General features: G+C 44.1%; 1 protein-coding gene across 2 annotated transcripts in view; it reads left to right on the forward strand.

Moving 5' to 3' along the window:
• LOC124030140 (paxillin-like) overlaps positions 1–14,321 on the forward strand; it is a 56,956-nt gene extending 42,635 nt beyond the window's left edge. For both annotated transcript variants that reach the window (XM_046341613.1, XM_046341615.1), the window contains exons 5-11: positions 22–223; positions 429–567; positions 10,648–10,806; positions 11,327–11,500; positions 12,169–12,250; positions 12,402–12,550; positions 12,792–14,321. In XM_046341613.1, the coding sequence (XP_046197569.1) occupies positions 22–223; positions 429–567; positions 10,648–10,806; positions 11,327–11,500; positions 12,169–12,250; positions 12,402–12,550; positions 12,792–13,058 (1,172 nt within the window). In that variant the 3' untranslated portion in view covers positions 13,059–14,321. The remainder of the gene's footprint in view (positions 1–21; positions 224–428; positions 568–10,647; positions 10,807–11,326; positions 11,501–12,168; positions 12,251–12,401; positions 12,551–12,791) is intronic.
• The last annotated feature ends 1,990 nt before the right edge of the window (positions 14,322–16,311 follow it).

Consider the following 16,311-nt stretch of genomic DNA (forward strand, 5'->3'; position numbering starts at 1 on the left):
TTTTCTCCTCCTGTGTTGCAGAAGAGTCAGCTCCGCCCCTGCCTTCCAGCAGCACCACCCATTATGTGCAAGCGAACGGGGTTTCTGGAGCAGGCAAGTTGCCTCGCCCCACCATGGAGAAGCCAAAACGCAGCGTGGCCACCAGGCCACCAGTCATCGAAGACGTGCGCCTCAGCGCCAAGAGCCTCCTTGACAAGCAAGAAAGTTCTGTGCCCTCTCCCATGTAAGGATTAGGGCTGGTCCAAAATGTTGCTATTCCCATAAATTGGGGGATAATTAACTGCAAAGCAATGGCACTGCACCTCAAGTTCCTGAAGACGGTTTGATCTTACTCACAGATTGTGCTATATCCTGTGTGTTTTTCATGTTTGACTTTGGTCATTTAACGCTCATCGTTATGACCTAATGTTTGTTTGTTTGATCTCTAGCCCCACCCCATTGGTGGTAGAGAAGTTGGGGGAGGAGGAGACTCCCTCCCAGCTGCAGGCCAGAATCTCAGCCTCCTCAGCCACGCGGGAGCTTGACGAGCTCATGGCCTCGCTGTCCGACTTCAAAGTCCAGAGCAACGTAAGTTTTACAGAAAGATTTGAGGGTGGGTGGATGAGGAGACCGGTGAGTGCTACTCTTCCTGGGGTTGACATAAAACATGACATAATACAGAACATCAATGGACGACAACAGCTCAAGGAGACTACATACATTTTCAAAGAGCTTACATATCAATTACATACACTCAAAATATCTAGGGTGGATGGATGAGGGGGGTGGATAGGGGGATGGACACTATGCAGGTACAGATTGGGTGAAGTTAGTTGGGGTAGGATAATGGACACTATGCAGGTACAGATTGGGTGAAGTAAGTTGGGGTAGGATAATGGACACTATGCAGGTACAGATTGGGTGAAGTAAGTTTGGGTAGGATAATGGACACTATGCAGGTACAGATTGGGTGAAGTAAGTTTGGGTAGGATAATGGACACTACAGGTACAGATTGGGTGAAGTAAGTTGGGGTGACAAGTGAATTCAAATAAATATCTCGATTAGAAACCAGGTGGTGTAAAGTTAACTCTGAGGTGAATGTGTTGCTTTAAAAAGGTAGGTTGAAGATTTATTTTTGTCATTAATGTGTGGGTTCTTCACACAGGTAGAATCCTGTGGTCTAGAATGTAATGTACATTAAGTCGGGCATTTACTATCATTTGCGTTATCGATCCCACAATGCGACAAGTTATTTACTGTAACCAGGTTTCATAACCTTTTATGCGATGTATTTTTAATGACAGGCCTGATGGAAACTGCTAATTTGTCTGTAAACTTTCCAAATGTTGACACAAAGTGGAATCTTTTTGTCTCTGTAAAATGTATTATGCGAGAAATGGTGGTGGAAACTACTTTAATGCGCATATATGATGCCATTCTATCAATATGATGCCATTCTATCAATATCAAAGTAAAGTATTCAGAGGCCTTGACTTGTTACATTACAGCCTTATTCTATAATAGATTGAGGGGGAAAAAATTACTTAATCTACACATAGTACCCCATAATGACAAAGCAAGAAAAAAAGTTTTTTTTGCTAATACATTTAAAACTATAACATTTTATATAACTATTCAGACTCTTTACTAGGTACTTTGTTGAAGCACCTTTGGCAGGGATTATAGCCTCAAGTTTTGGGTATGATGCTACATGGGGAGCATCGTTGCACAGCTATTTTCAGGTCTCTCCAGAGATATTCGATTGGGTTCAATTCCGGGTTCTGGCGGGGCCACTCAAGGACATTCAGAGACTTGTCCTGAAGCCACTTCTGCGTTGTCTTGGTTGTTGTACTGTTGGGAGGTGAACCTTCACCCCAGTCTGAGAACCTGCTCCAGAGTACTCAGGACTTCATCAAAGATCTCTCTGTACTTTTCTCCGTTCATCTTTCCATCTATCCTGACTAGTGTCCCAGTCCTTGCTGCTGGAAAAACATCCCCACAGGATGACGCTGCCACCACCATGCTTCACTATAGGGATGGTGCCAGGTTTCCTCCAGATGTGACGCTTGGCATTCAGGCCAAAGGGTTCAATCTTGCTTTCATCAGACCAGAGAATCTTGTTTCTCATGGTTAGAGTCCTTTAGGTGTCGTTTGGAAAACTCTAAGGTGCTGTCATGTGCCTTTTACTGAGGAGTGGCTTCCGTCTGGTCACTCTACCATAAAGGCCTGAATGGTGGAGCGCTGCAGAGATTGTTGTCCTTCTGGAAGGTTCTCCCATCTACACAGAGGATCTCTGGAGCACTGACCATTTGGTTCTTGGTGACCTCCCTGACCAAGGCCTTTCTCTTCCGATTGCTCAGTTTGGCCAGGTGGCCAGCTCTAGGAAGAGTCTTGGTGGTTCCAAACTACTTCCAGTTAAGAATGATGGAGGCCACTGTGTTTTTAGTGACCTTCAATGCTGCAGATATTTGGTACCCTGTCTCGGTGCTCTACGGACAATTCCTTTGACCTCATGGCTTGGTTTTTGCTCTGACATGCACTGGAAACTGTGCCTTTCCAAATCACGTCCAATCAATTTAGTTTACCACAGGTGGACTCCAATCAAGTTGTAGAAACATCACAAGGACGATCAATGGAAACAGGATGCACCTGAGCTTAATTTTGAATCTCATAGCAAAGGGTCTGAATACTTATGTAAAATAAGGTATTTCTGTGTTTTATTTTTAATACATTTGCAAAAATGTCTAAACCCGTTTTCACTTTGTCATTATGGGGTATTGTGTGTAGACTGAGGAAACATTTTATTTAATACATTTTATAATAAGGCTGTAACGTAACAAAATGTGGAAAAAGTCCAGGCCTGAATACTTTCTGAATGCACTGTACATTTGGAGTCACTTGACGATATTCATGTAGTCCTCCCACTATGACTCAGGAAATCATGCAGTTTATTGCTACTGATGAGTTATGAACTTCACAGGGTGGTGAAAAGTGCACAAATGAGCTTGATGCTCCTTTATAGTACATATTGAGGGTCTTCTTTTGGTGACATGATTGACCCTTTACTGCCGTTTGACAAAAAAAATGTTACTGTTTAATATTCTTATGTAGGCTAGCCTACCCACACTGACCAGAGTGGGCACATGTGCAATGTAACAACACTTTTTGTGACCTAACCTATCATAGTTGAAAATGTGACGGAAATGCATTTGAACTTTAGATTTTTATTCGTTACATGAAATCTTAAGCGGAAAGATACCTTTTTTTTGCACTACGTCATCACACTGCTTTTTATCCGCAACAAGTCAGTTTGGTGGAAACACAACTGGTGGGAAAATATGCAGATTTTTAGAATATTTGCATGAAAACATGTCCCCGATTGGATGGAAACATAGCTACTGTGAGGAATGTGAATTATTGTTATATTCATCACTATGATATATTATGCCATTTTTCACAAGTCTTTAAAGAAATCTTCATGATTGACTTGACATGATGCATGTCTTTCCATGTCTACCTCTTTTCAAACCATTCCATTTTTTTCCCTCAGTCTCCTATTATTACTGTCTAATATTTCCAGTCTTCTCAATTGTCTGTCGATATGGAACCTCTCCTGCTCAGTCAAGGATCAGAACCCCCCTCCATAGAGTCTGCTGCCCCAGTAGTTTTAACCAGATACCCAACTGAGCCTGTGGATCTGCAGCTGGAGCCCCTCAGTGACACGTCCCCTCCTGTAACCCTGTTCTTTTAGAACTCCACATAGATGCCTGCTCTGCCTCTCCCCCCTCAGCTGCTTCAGCCTCCGTTGTGTTGGCCTTGTCCCAGAGTCTCCAGTACACCCAGATCCACACACAGCTGGTAGGAGAAACTGATCCCAGCGTGAGAACTACACTGACCTCCCACATAGTCCTTCACTGTGGTCTCTGCCACCACAAGCCATACTTAGTCAAATAACCCCAATCCTCCTTTTGCTCCAGTTGAAAAGTCCCCCAGTCCTGCAGTGCAGTGGATGCAAAAACTAGCAAGACTCGTAATCAGTCATTTTTTTCCAATGCCAATAGTCCTGTTACTGTTGCCATGATGCCTAGTCCTATAACTGTTATTTTATTGAACCTTTATTTAACTAGACAAATACTTATTTACAATCACAGCCTACCAAAAGGCCTCCTGTGAGTACGGGGACTGGGATTAAAAATAAAACAAATAAATAAAATATAAATATAGGGCAAAACACACAACACTAAATAGAGACCTAAGACTACAACATAGCATGGAAACACAACATGGTAGCAGCACAAAACATGGTACAAACATTGTGCACAGACAACAGCACAACGGGCAAAAAGGTAGAGGCAACATTACATCACGCAAAGCAGCCACAACGGTCAGTAAGAGTGTCCATGATTGAGTCTTTGAATGAAGAGATTTAGATAACTGTCCAGTTTGAGTATTTGTTGAAACTCGTTCCAGTCACTAGTTGCAACGGGCTGAAAGGAGTGACCCAGGGATGTGTGCGCTTTGGGGACCTTTTTAACAGAATGTGATTGGCAGAATGGGTGTTGTATGTGGAGGATGAGGGCTACAGTAGATATCTCAGATAGGGGGGAGTGAGGCCTAAGAGGGTTTTATAAATAAGCACCAACCAGTGGGTCTTGCGACGAGTATAGAGTACAGTGATGTGTCCTATAAGGAGCATTGTTGGCAAATCCGATGGCAGAATGGTAAAGAATATCTAGCCGCTTGAGAGCGCCCTTACCGTAGCTGTTGCCAAGACGCCCGGTCCTGTAGCTGTTGCCAAGACGCCCCGGTCCGAAAACAAACACCCGTCCTCCCTTAGGCCCCATTGCGCCGCCTTCCCCATCGAAGGAGAACCAGTCAGACACACCTACTGCTCAGCCACCAGAGCACCCTACTGCATGTACTGACTTGGGGATAATGTGGCCATGTCGGGAGCCCTTGCTGGAGGACACCCTCGACAGATTGCTGTCCTATGAGTTGACTCCGCCAGAGGGAGAAGTGGAGTATGCCAAGGAGACACAGGACAAAGAGGAGCTTTATGCCATGGCAGGAACAAGGAAAGAACTTGGGAGGAACGGATTTACCCTGGACACATGCCTCTGGACGGGCGGGAGGGGATGATGACTCCCCTTGCCGAGGCCAGCTGGAAAGACATCTGTTTGACCCCGTCAACGTTCCCAGGAACCGCCGATGCCACGCTGGGCCTCCCCCTGAACCAGCCTTCGGCCGTGGAGAGGCTGTCCGTGTCGGGTCAAGTACGACGCTCTTTTTTTTATCAGATTGCTTGTTCTAGTCTGGTGGAATCGGGCTGATCGCTACGTTGGACATTATTTTTCAATTCTCTTATCAGTATGGGATTTCTCATAATTGAAACTGTTTTGAGTCTGTAATAAGGGGCATTATTCAAAATGAGAAAAAAGTCTGCTATTTGGATCCCCAATCAATCAGAGGACGGCCTTATTCAAAGCACAGCATTTGACCGCGTGGGCTTTTGTCCTAAATCCACCCACTGTTTCTGAGAGTATGCTGATTGGTCCGTCCATTTTCTGGCTTATTAAAAACGCCCATCTATTGGATTTAGCCAGACTGATAAGTGAAGTGAAATAGAATGGTGAAAGCCATGATCAGGCTTGTTCCATAATCATTCAAGTTCCATCTAGCTCTGTGTGTGTGTGTGTGTGTGTGTGTGTGTGTGTGTGTGTGTGTGTGTGTGTGTGTGTGTGTGTGTGTGTGTGTGTGTGTGTGTGTGTGTGTGTGTGTGTGTGTGTGTGTGTGTGTGTGTGTGTGTGTGTGTGTATCTCTAGCTAGCTAGCTAGCAAGCAAGCATCTGGTCAAAGTTGTATCTTCTTGCTTTACCTGAAGTGATGCAAGTAAAGCAGAGAATGTTGATTTGTGAACTGCTCAAGGATAGAAGTCAGCGCAAAAGTTAAGAGGGTTCACTTCCTACCATGGTCCATGTTGAAATCTCCGCTTTGCGTTGTTTACGGCTATATTGCATGTCTCAACTTGCATTTATTACTGTGTGCATAGCTTTGTGGGGATTAGCTTGAGCTTGTCACTTTAACAATCAAGGTTGACGCAAACCTTCACCGCACAGCTGTGTGTAGCTTGCCACCTGTGTAAATATTCTGGATTATGCACTATATATAGAAAAGTATGTGGACTCCCCTTCAATTAGTGGATTTGGCTATTTCAGCCACAACCATTGCTGGCAGGTGTATAACATTGAGCACCCAGCCATGCAGCCATGCAATCTCCATAGACAAACATTGGCAGTAGAATGGCCTTACTGAAGAGCTCAGTGACTTTCAACATGGCATTGTCATCAGTTCGTAAGATTTCTGCCCAGCTAGAGCTGCCCCGGTCAACTGTAAGTGCTGTTATTGTGAAGTGGAAACATATTATTATTATCTAGGAGCAACAATGGCTCAGCCGCGAAGTGGTATGCCACACAAGCTCACAGAATGGAACCACTGAAGCGTGTAACGTGTAAAAATCATCTGTCCTTGGTTGCAACACTCACTACAGAGTTGCAACACTCACTACCGAGTTGCAACACTCACTACCGAGTTGCAACACTCACTACCGAGTTGCAACACTCACTACCGAGTTGCAACACTCACTACCGAGTTGCAACACTCACTACCGAGTTGCAACACTCACTACCGAGTTGCAACACTCACTACCGAGTTGCAACACTCACTACCGAGTTGCAACACTCACTACCGAGTTGCAACACTCACTACCGAGTTGCAACACTCACTACCGAGTTGCAACACTCACTACCGAGTTGCAACACTCACTACCGAGTTGCAACACTCACTACCGCGCGATGAGACAAGGACATCCCTACCGGCCAAGCCTTCCCTAACCCGGATGACGCTATGTCAATTGTGCGTCGCCCCAAGGACATCCCGGTCGCGGCCGGTTATGACAGAGCCTGGGCGCGAACCCAGAGTCTGATGGCCCTTAACCACTGGGCCACCCGGGAGGCAGGGAAATCTTAACGCTACAGCATACGATGATATTCTAGACAATTCTGTGCTTCCAACTTTGTGGCAACAGTTTGAGGAAGGCCCTTTCCTGTTTCAGCATGACAATTTCCCTGTGCACAGTCCATACAGAAATGGTTTAATCGCCCACATCAGTGCCTGACCTCACTAATGCTCTTGTTGCTGAATGGAAGCACGTCCCTGCCGCAATGTTCCAAAGCCTTCCCAGAAGAGTGGAGGCTGTTATAGCAGCAAATGGGGGACCTACTCCATATTTATGCCCATTATTTTGAAATTAGATGTTCATCAAGCAGGTGTCCACATATTTTTGGTCATGTAGTGTATCTGTCCTAGTAAATAATATATGCCATTTAGCAGAGCATGTCATGTTAGAGGACCTCAAGTGATTTTCTGAAGACTTGCCTCTTTCCTTGATTTGAGTCGTGCGAGAATTCAATCCAGAACTCAATCTTATTTGTGGTAATGAATCACATGTACACAAACAACAGATTTGGTGTAAATGGAGAATATGAGCGGACCTAGTACCACTTCTTTCAGGTGATGTGGAGAAGGTCTGTATCTGCACCCTGTTGTCTCACTACTGGTGTCACCCAGGGTTAGGTACTTGATCCTCTTGTTTCCCTTGTACACACACAAAAACATTATCTGTGCACATGTTTGGATGGAGGTGGGACAAACTGAAAACATGCAGGTGCCATAGAGCAGGTTTATATGGGCCATTTGGAACCATGTTTCAGGAGATAATTTTATGGACATTAGCAGGACTTGCTGCTTCTCTACAGTGACATTACTACTGAGTCAAAGACCATCGGTTTTGCTGCTTGCATTTTAAGTCCGCCTGTGTATTGCATTAGATTTTGTAGTTTATTTTGCACATTGTCAGTTTTTGCATTTAGGAGAATGGCCATTTGCCAGAGTGGCCTGTCATAGTACACTTCAACTATGACAGACAAAATTAGAAAACTAAATCCAGAAAATCACACGGTAGGATTTTTAATGAATTTGCAAATTATGGTGGAAAATAAGTATTTGGTCAATAACAAAAGTTTCTCAATACTTTTATATACCCTTTGTTGGCAATGACAGAGGTCAAACGTTTTCTGTAAGTCTTCACAAGGATTTCACACACTTGCTGGTATTTTGGCCCATTCCTCCATGCAGATCTCCTCTAGAGCAGTGACGTTTTGGGGCTGTTGCTGGGTAACGCGTACCTTCAACTCCCTCCAAAGATTTTCTATGGGGTTGATCTGGAACTGGCTAGGCCACTCCAGGACCTTGAAATGCTTCTTACGAAGCCACTCCTTTGTTTCCCGGGCGGTGTGTTTAGGATCATTGTCATGCTGAAAGACCTAGCCACGTTTCATCTTCAATGCCCTTGCTGATGGAAGGAGGTTTTCACTCAAAATCTCACGATACATGGACCCATTCATTCTTTCCTTTACACGGATCAGTCGTCCTGGTCCCTTTGCAGAAAAACAGCTCCAAAGCATGATGTTTCCACCCCCATGCTTCACAGTAGGTATGGTGTTCTTTGGATGCAACTCGGCATTCTTTGTCCTTCAAACACAACGAGTTGAGTTTCTACCAAAAAGTTATATTTTGGTTTCATTTGACCATATGACATTCTCGCAATCGTCTTCTGGATCATCCAAATGCTCTCTAGCAAACTTCAGACGGGCCTGGACATGTACTGGCTTAAGCAGGGGGACACGTCTTGCACTGCAGGATTTGAGTCCCTGGCGGCGTAGTGTGTTACTGATGGTAGGCTTTGTTACTTTGGTACCAGCTCTCTGCAGGTCATTCACTAGGTCCCCCCGTGTGGTTCTGGGATTTTTGCTCACCGTTCTTGTGATCATTTTGACCCCACGGGGTGAGATCTTACATGGAGCCCCAGAACGAGGGAGATTATCAGTGGTCTTACATGTCTTCCATTTCCTAATAATTGCTCCCACAGTTGATTTCTTCAAAGCAAGCTGCTTACCTATTGCAGATTCAGTCTTCCCAGCCTGGTGCAGGCCTCAATTTTTGTTCCTGGTGTCCTTTGACAGCTCTTTGGTCTTGGCCATAGTAGAGTTTGGAGTGTGCCTGTGAGGTTGTGGACAGGTGTCTTTTTATACTGATAACAAGTTCAAACAGGTGCCATCAATAAAGGTAACGAGTGGAGGACAGAGGAGCCTCTTAAAGAAGTTACAGGTCTGTGAGAGCCAGAAATCTTGTTTGTTTGTAGGTGACCAAATACTTATTTTCCACCATAATTTGCAAATAAATTCATTAAAAATCCTATAATGTGATTTTCTGGATTTTTTTTCTTCTAATTTTGTCTGTCAAGGTTGAAGTGTACCTATGATGAAAATTACAGGCCTCATATTTTTAAGTGGGAGAACTTGCACAATTGGTGGCTGACTAAATACTTTTTTGCCCCATTGTATGGACTATGACTAGCGAACAGTTTCTCAACCATATTCTTCTGTAACAACCTGTTGATAATTAATGTTTCCTTTGCACCACCTGAGGCTTTCTATTTCCTGTGGTTTAATTTCACTCATCTTTGATATGTCTCTCCTCCTGCTCTCTGTCCACACCCAGATCATCATTCCTCCTGACTCGCCTGTCCGTCAGAGATAAGTCACCCCTCCGCACCCAGGGAACCTAACCCTAATCTGGTGCATGACAGCATAGTTCCCACCTCCCAGAGGACTTCCCTCAATGGTGTTCCACCATAGGCATCGCATACCTGACTTTAGACTGTTTAACTTAACAAGCCTTTTTATTCAAGCCCTAACAGATATGAACAAGTTGAAATAACTTGACTGGTGAATTAGGTGACTGCGTATTTTTCTGTTAAGATATGGATATACCACTATGATATACCACTACGTCTCTTGATATATTTTCCAGTCAGTCCCAATTCGTTCCATCCCTGTTCCCCTTGAATTTGATTTTACAAAGGTCTGTTGTTTACTGAAGGTTGCCTTTCGTTAGAATGAAGTCTGCCTATTTCTTTCCCTCTGTGGAATGAGACTGGATCAGAAATTTCCAATGACCACACCATTGGAGAAGTGTAGTTCCCTCCCGCCTTGCTTCTGCCCATCAACAGCATACATTCAGTCTCACACTATCAATGGGCTCTATAGGTAAGCCGATAAGCATAGTTACTCTTGAACACAGTAGTCAGATTGAAGTGTCAGGGTTGGACTGCAGTGCTCTATGTTATGAAGGCATTATGTGATGACTCTTACATGTTCATTCTTGTCTGGAATGCAATGCCAGTGGCATTTTCCATTTCAGTCATTAACAAGACTGATTTCTGTTGGATGTCACGTAAACCCCAGGAGTTACTGCTGTGTCTATGGAGACGCATTCAATTCAAGAAAATCAAATCATAATTTTACACCGAGGAAATTACTTCATAGGGGCAGGTGTAATCAGGATAGTTTGGTGAAGAGAGACTCTTCTATGTATTAATTAGGTTTTCTGTGATAAATTGAACAGAACATGAATTGGGAAGGGAGCTCTATTTGGGCAACTGTTGTGTTCATGTGTCTTACTGTTTGTGTGTGCGGTTATTGTCTGTGTGTTTCTGTGCATCTGTTTCTTTCTCTGAGATGTCTTTCTGTGTGTGTGACCCGTCCACAGATCCTGGCCCAGGGGAAGAGCTCACCCACTGCTCCCCCCAAACAGTCTAACAAGCTGGACAACATGCTGGGCAGCCTCCAGTCAGACCTACATAAACTGGGTGTCCAGACTGTGGCCAAGGGAGTGTGTGGGGCCTGCAACAAGCCCATTGTTGGACAGGTAACTTTACAAACACAGAGGCCACATTCATGCAGAACACATACCGGCTGCATGCACACATTCACACTTATATGCACACAGGCACATACACTCACATTCAACTTTACTGGGCTTATTACATACGTTTTCTGGTCCCTTTTGAATGTATTTCATGTTTCTGGGGTTGTTGTTTTTTCCTTTTGGATATCCTAAGTCCATGTAGGTGTGAATGTGGTCACGATTAGATTGATACACCCTGTTGTCCTGAGCTGCCTATATAACTTGCATTGTTTCCAATATAATACATGTTTATCTCCTAATGGAAATTAAGTTAAGTACTGCCACCATAGAAAGGTAATTGTTCCACACAGAGCTGAGTCTGAACTGGAGAAACTCACTGTTAGCTGATGTAAATCAATCATGCATTGATGTCAATGGGACACTGGCATGGGAAACTGAGGTCAGGTCATACACACATCTCGGGTTAGGCTGCTAGATTAGATTGTAAGTGTCTGTCTTGCCCTCTCCTCCCTGTACCCAGGTGGTGACTGCCATGGGGCGCACATGGCACCCAGAGCACTTTGTGTGTACCCACTGTCAGGAGGAGATCGGCTCCAGGAACTTCTTTGAGCGGGACGGAGCACCTTACTGTGAGAAGGACTACCACAACCTGTTCTCCCCACGCTGCCACTACTGTAACGGACCTATCCTGGACGTTAGTATTACACACAGAAATTAATGCACGCAAACACCACACTGCTGCTGTTACTACTGCAACGGACCGATACTGGACGTTAGTATTACACACAGAAATGAATGCACGCAAACACCCCACTGCTGCTGTTACTACTGCAACGGACCTATCCTGGACGTTAGTATTATACACACATGATGCCACTCTGAATCCCACAGACCATCTTTGAGCCATCTTTTCCACACCATCTCTGTTTTTCATTAGTGTGTCCTGTCTCACTCCACACATCAACACTCACTCATATCCTTGCGCTGACACACTGCTCACATGAATACACATGCAAGCAAGCATGCTCACACACACACACACACTGCCTGGGGTGAGGCACCACAGCAGAAATGGGGAAGAGGAGAGCAACTGAACTTTCACCTCAGGATAGGCCAGATGATTCACAGTGGCGACAAGCTTCCTCATTGGTCCTGTGTGGTTTATTCATATCACTCCCCTTTCTTTCTATTAAGGTCTCCCTCTCTCTTCTGACATGCTTCTCTGTCCTCACTAGAACACACGGCTCTATGCTACTCTGTCCTCAGCAGTGCTGCCATCTGCTGGCTATAGATAAAATGGGCAAAATACTTAAAAATATGATACTTTAAATTCAATATGCTTACTGCATTTGTCCCCTACAGAAAGTGGTGACTGCACTGGACAGGAACTGGCATCCGGAACACTTCTTCTGTGCTCAGTGTGGTGCTTTCTTTGGCCCAGAGGGTAAGCTACCCCCCTTTATCTCGCCCTTTCTCCCTTCTCTATTCTTCTCTCTCTGTCTCGCTCCTCTTCCCCTCTTTTTTTTCCTTTCTCTCTGCCCTCTCCTCTCGCTCTGTCGTCTTAAGGCAGTGTCTTTCTCTGCTCCCCCGTACAGGCTTCCATGAGAAGGATGGGAAGGCATATTGTCGGAAGGACTACTTTGACATGTTTGCGCCCAAGTGTGGAGGCTGTACCCGCGCCATCCTGGAGAACTACATATCAGCCCTCAACTCCCTCTGGCACCCCGAGTGTTTTGTCTGCAGGGTAAGTGGGTGTGGGCTGTGGTGCTATTCTAAGCTTATTATCCCTAATTTACATATGGTGAGACATACAGTAGCTTTCATATAGTTCTTGAAACAGATTAATTGTTTTCCTCCAGCACCTTCACCAATCGGTTTTGGGTGTGGGCAGATTCTACCTATTATACAGTTCTTTAGGTATTTCCAAAAACAGTATAGAAAGCCTTGATTACGTCCTTCCCTTTTCTTCCCACTGTGCATTACAGGAGTGCTTCACCCCCTTTGTAAATGGGAGCTTCTTTGAGCACGAGGGCCAGCCCTACTGCGAGGGCCACTACCACGAGCGCCGCGGGTCCCTCTGCTCGGGCTGCCAAAAGCCCATCACAGGCCGCTGCATCACAGCAATGGCCAAGAAGTTCCACCCTGAGCACTTTGTCTGTGCCTTCTGCCTCAAGCAGCTCAACAAGGGCACCTTCAAGGAGCAGAATGACAAGCCCTACTGCCAGGGCTGCTTCATCAAGCTCTTCAGCTAGGAAGCTAGCCTCCCCCAAGCCTGTTTATGTGTGTGTGTACGCACTTGTGTGTGTGTGTGTGTGTGCAGCTGTGTGCGCGTTCTGTGTTCCAAATCTCTGCTGTTGTGTGGGAAGGAGTGCGCAGGTGCACGCTCCAGAGAAAAAGAAGAGAATCGGGCCACCGTGTGAGTGTTTTTCAAAAGGTGTAGACTGGGATTAGAAGGCCGTCAGTGGCTATGAGGAAGCAGAGTTGTTCCTTACTGTGCATGTAGCTGAGATAAGCCTGGCCATTAAACACCACAGCTCTTCCTACAGGTGCCTATTTGGAGGAGTTGGAGTGATCATTCCAAAATATATTTTTGAAGTTGCAAAACACTGTCTGTGCAATTGCAAATACATGCCTATAAACTGTCTCTTGATCTAAAACACACACAAGACAGATTTTTAACTCGAGAAGAGGAAAAGCTTTCTGGTCTCCCTCCTTCCTTTCTCTTCACTGCTCTAAGACCAGTTTAAACACTTGGTGCTCATTCTCAACTCAATCATAGATCCCTCTCTGCAACCCTCATGGGGACATTTTACAGCCTGGTATGGCCAAGATATCAGTGTCCTATTTTTGTACACTTTTCCTATGGAAACTTTCATATACTTACGAGGAATGCTCAGCAACAGATTACATTTTTTGTTTACCTGAAGTGTGTTTGTACAAAATAAGACTCATTGTTTTAAGAGGCGTACCCACACTCTAGAATACTGCTATTTTTGCGCTATGGACTCTCACTTTCTAATTTCAGTACTTCAGTCTTTGCTTCACTGATTCTCATATCAATTCTCATTCATGTAAATCTGATTTCAAAAGGACGTACATTTAAATATTGTCTTACCCTTTAGGTGGACAGAGGGTGGGGGTTTGGGTCATTTTGGGTACCGCACCTCTTTTTATTTTGGAGGAACTATGCTCATCCCTCACTTTCCATTAGGTAGGGAGGCATCTCTTAGCTTGGCAACCAAACTGAGCACAGTGTTCTTCAGTCTGGGGTAACCAGGCTAGATTTTCTATGAGGAAAATACTGGAGCATGTTTATTTGAAACAGAACATGTTAATTGTGTGCATTTTACCCTTTTTTATTTGCTACTGTATTCGTCCACACATTTAGCCAAGTTTTAAAATGAATTCATTCCGAGTGAATGGGGAGTACATTTCTTGGTGCAATGTTTTGCTGTAAATTTAGCTACTGACAATGTGTGTTTTCCCTCAGTTACTTAAAGACAAAGTAATACAGATAGGCTTGGTCCTTTTAATGCATTTGCTGCCAATTGCTAATACAATCACAACATTTTAGCAAAATTTGGTTTAGTGACATGGTGTAGTGTTGTCACTCATTAGCTCACACTGATATGCAAAGAGCCAGCTCTATGGGTGTGTGTGTGTGTATGTATATATTAATTGAAGTTTACATACACAAGTCCTGACCTTTAATCCTAGGAACAATTCCCTGTCTTAGGTCAATTAGGATCACCACTTTATTTTAAGAATGTGAAATGTCAGAATAATATCAGAGAATTATTTATTTCAGCTTTTATTTCTTTCATCACATTCTCAGTGGGTCAGAAGTTTACATTCTAATTGAGTGTACTTGGTAGCATTGCCTTTAAATTGTTTAACTTGGGTCAAAAGTTTTGGGTAGCCTTCCTCAAGCTTCCCACAATAAGTTGTGTAAATTTTGGCCATTCCTCCTGACAGAGCAGGTGTATCTGAGTCAGGTTTGTAGGCCTCCTTGCTCGCTCACACTTTTTCAGTTCTGACCACAAATGTTTTTTTGGTATTGAGGTTAGGGCTTTGTGATGACCACTTCTTCCTTGCTGAGCGGCCTTTCAAGTTATAACGAAATAGGAGTCTTTTACTGTGGAAATAGATACTTTTGTACCTGTTTCCTCCAGCATCTTCAAAGGGTCCTTTGCTGTTGTTCTGGGATTGATTTGCACTTTTCGCAGCAAAGTACGTTCATCTCTAGGAGACAGAACGCGTCTCCTTCCTGAGCGGTATGACAGTTACGTGGTCCCATGGTGTTTATACATGTGTACTATTGTTTGTACAGATGGACGTGGTACCTTCTGGCATTTGGAAATTGCTCCCAAGGATGAACCAAACTTGTCGACATCTACAACAAACAAACAAAAAAATCTGACGTCTTGGTTGATATCTTTTGATTTTTGCATGATGTCAAGCAAAGAGGCACTGAGTTTGAAGGTAGGCCTTCAATTAGCCTATCAGAAGCTTTTGAAGCCATGATATAAATTTCTGGTATTTTCCAAGCTGTTTAAAGGCACAGTCAACTCGGTGTATGTAAACATCTGACCCACTGGAATTGTGATACATTGAATTTTAAGTGAAATTATCTGTTGTTGGAAAACAGTTGTTGGAAAAATTACTTGTCATGCACAAAGTAGATGTCCTAACCGACTTGCCAAAACTATAGTTAACAAGATATTTGTGGAGAGGTTGAAAAATGATTTTTAATGACTCTAACCTAAGTGGATGTAAACTTCCGACTTCAACTGTATATACATACACACACACTCAGTTGGGTTTCAGGCAACAGGGCAATTTCTTATGGACTGGAGAGGCATGCCATCCCCAAAACCTTTTGCGAACAACCCTGGATTCCTGTGATGTCCTCAGTCACATGGTAGTCTGGACACACATTAATCTGGAGTCAGTACCTGGGCTGATTACCAAATGGCACCCTATTCCCTATAAAGTGTACTGCTTTTCAAAAGAAGTGCACTATATAGGTATTAAGGTACCATTTGGGGCACGGGCCTATCAGGATTGGGTAGTAACTGGTTACATGTAATCTGATTACAGCAAAATTTACCAGCAAAACTATTGCAATCATTACAGAATTTTTAAAAACTAAGATTACTTCTTGCTTTACTTTCATTTACATTACATTTACATTTAAGTCATTTAGCAGACGCTCTTATCCAGAGCGACTTACAAATTGGTGCATTCACCTTATGACATCCAGTGGAACAACCACTTTACAATAGTGCATCTAAATATTTTAAGGGGGGGGGGGTGAGAAGGATTACTTTATCCTATCCTAGGTATTCCTTAAAGAGGTGGGGTTTCAGGTGTCTCCGGAAGGTGGTGATTGACTCCGCTGTCCTGGCGTCGTGAGGGGGTTTGTTCCACCATTGGGGAGCCAGAGCAGCGAACAGTTTTGACTGAGCTGAGCGGGAACTGTACTTCCTCAGTGGTAGGGAGGCG

This window comes from Oncorhynchus gorbuscha, linkage group LG03, assembly GCF_021184085.1.
Source record: "Oncorhynchus gorbuscha isolate QuinsamMale2020 ecotype Even-year linkage group LG03, OgorEven_v1.0, whole genome shotgun sequence".
Taxonomy (NCBI): domain Eukaryota; kingdom Metazoa; phylum Chordata; class Actinopteri; order Salmoniformes; family Salmonidae; genus Oncorhynchus; species Oncorhynchus gorbuscha.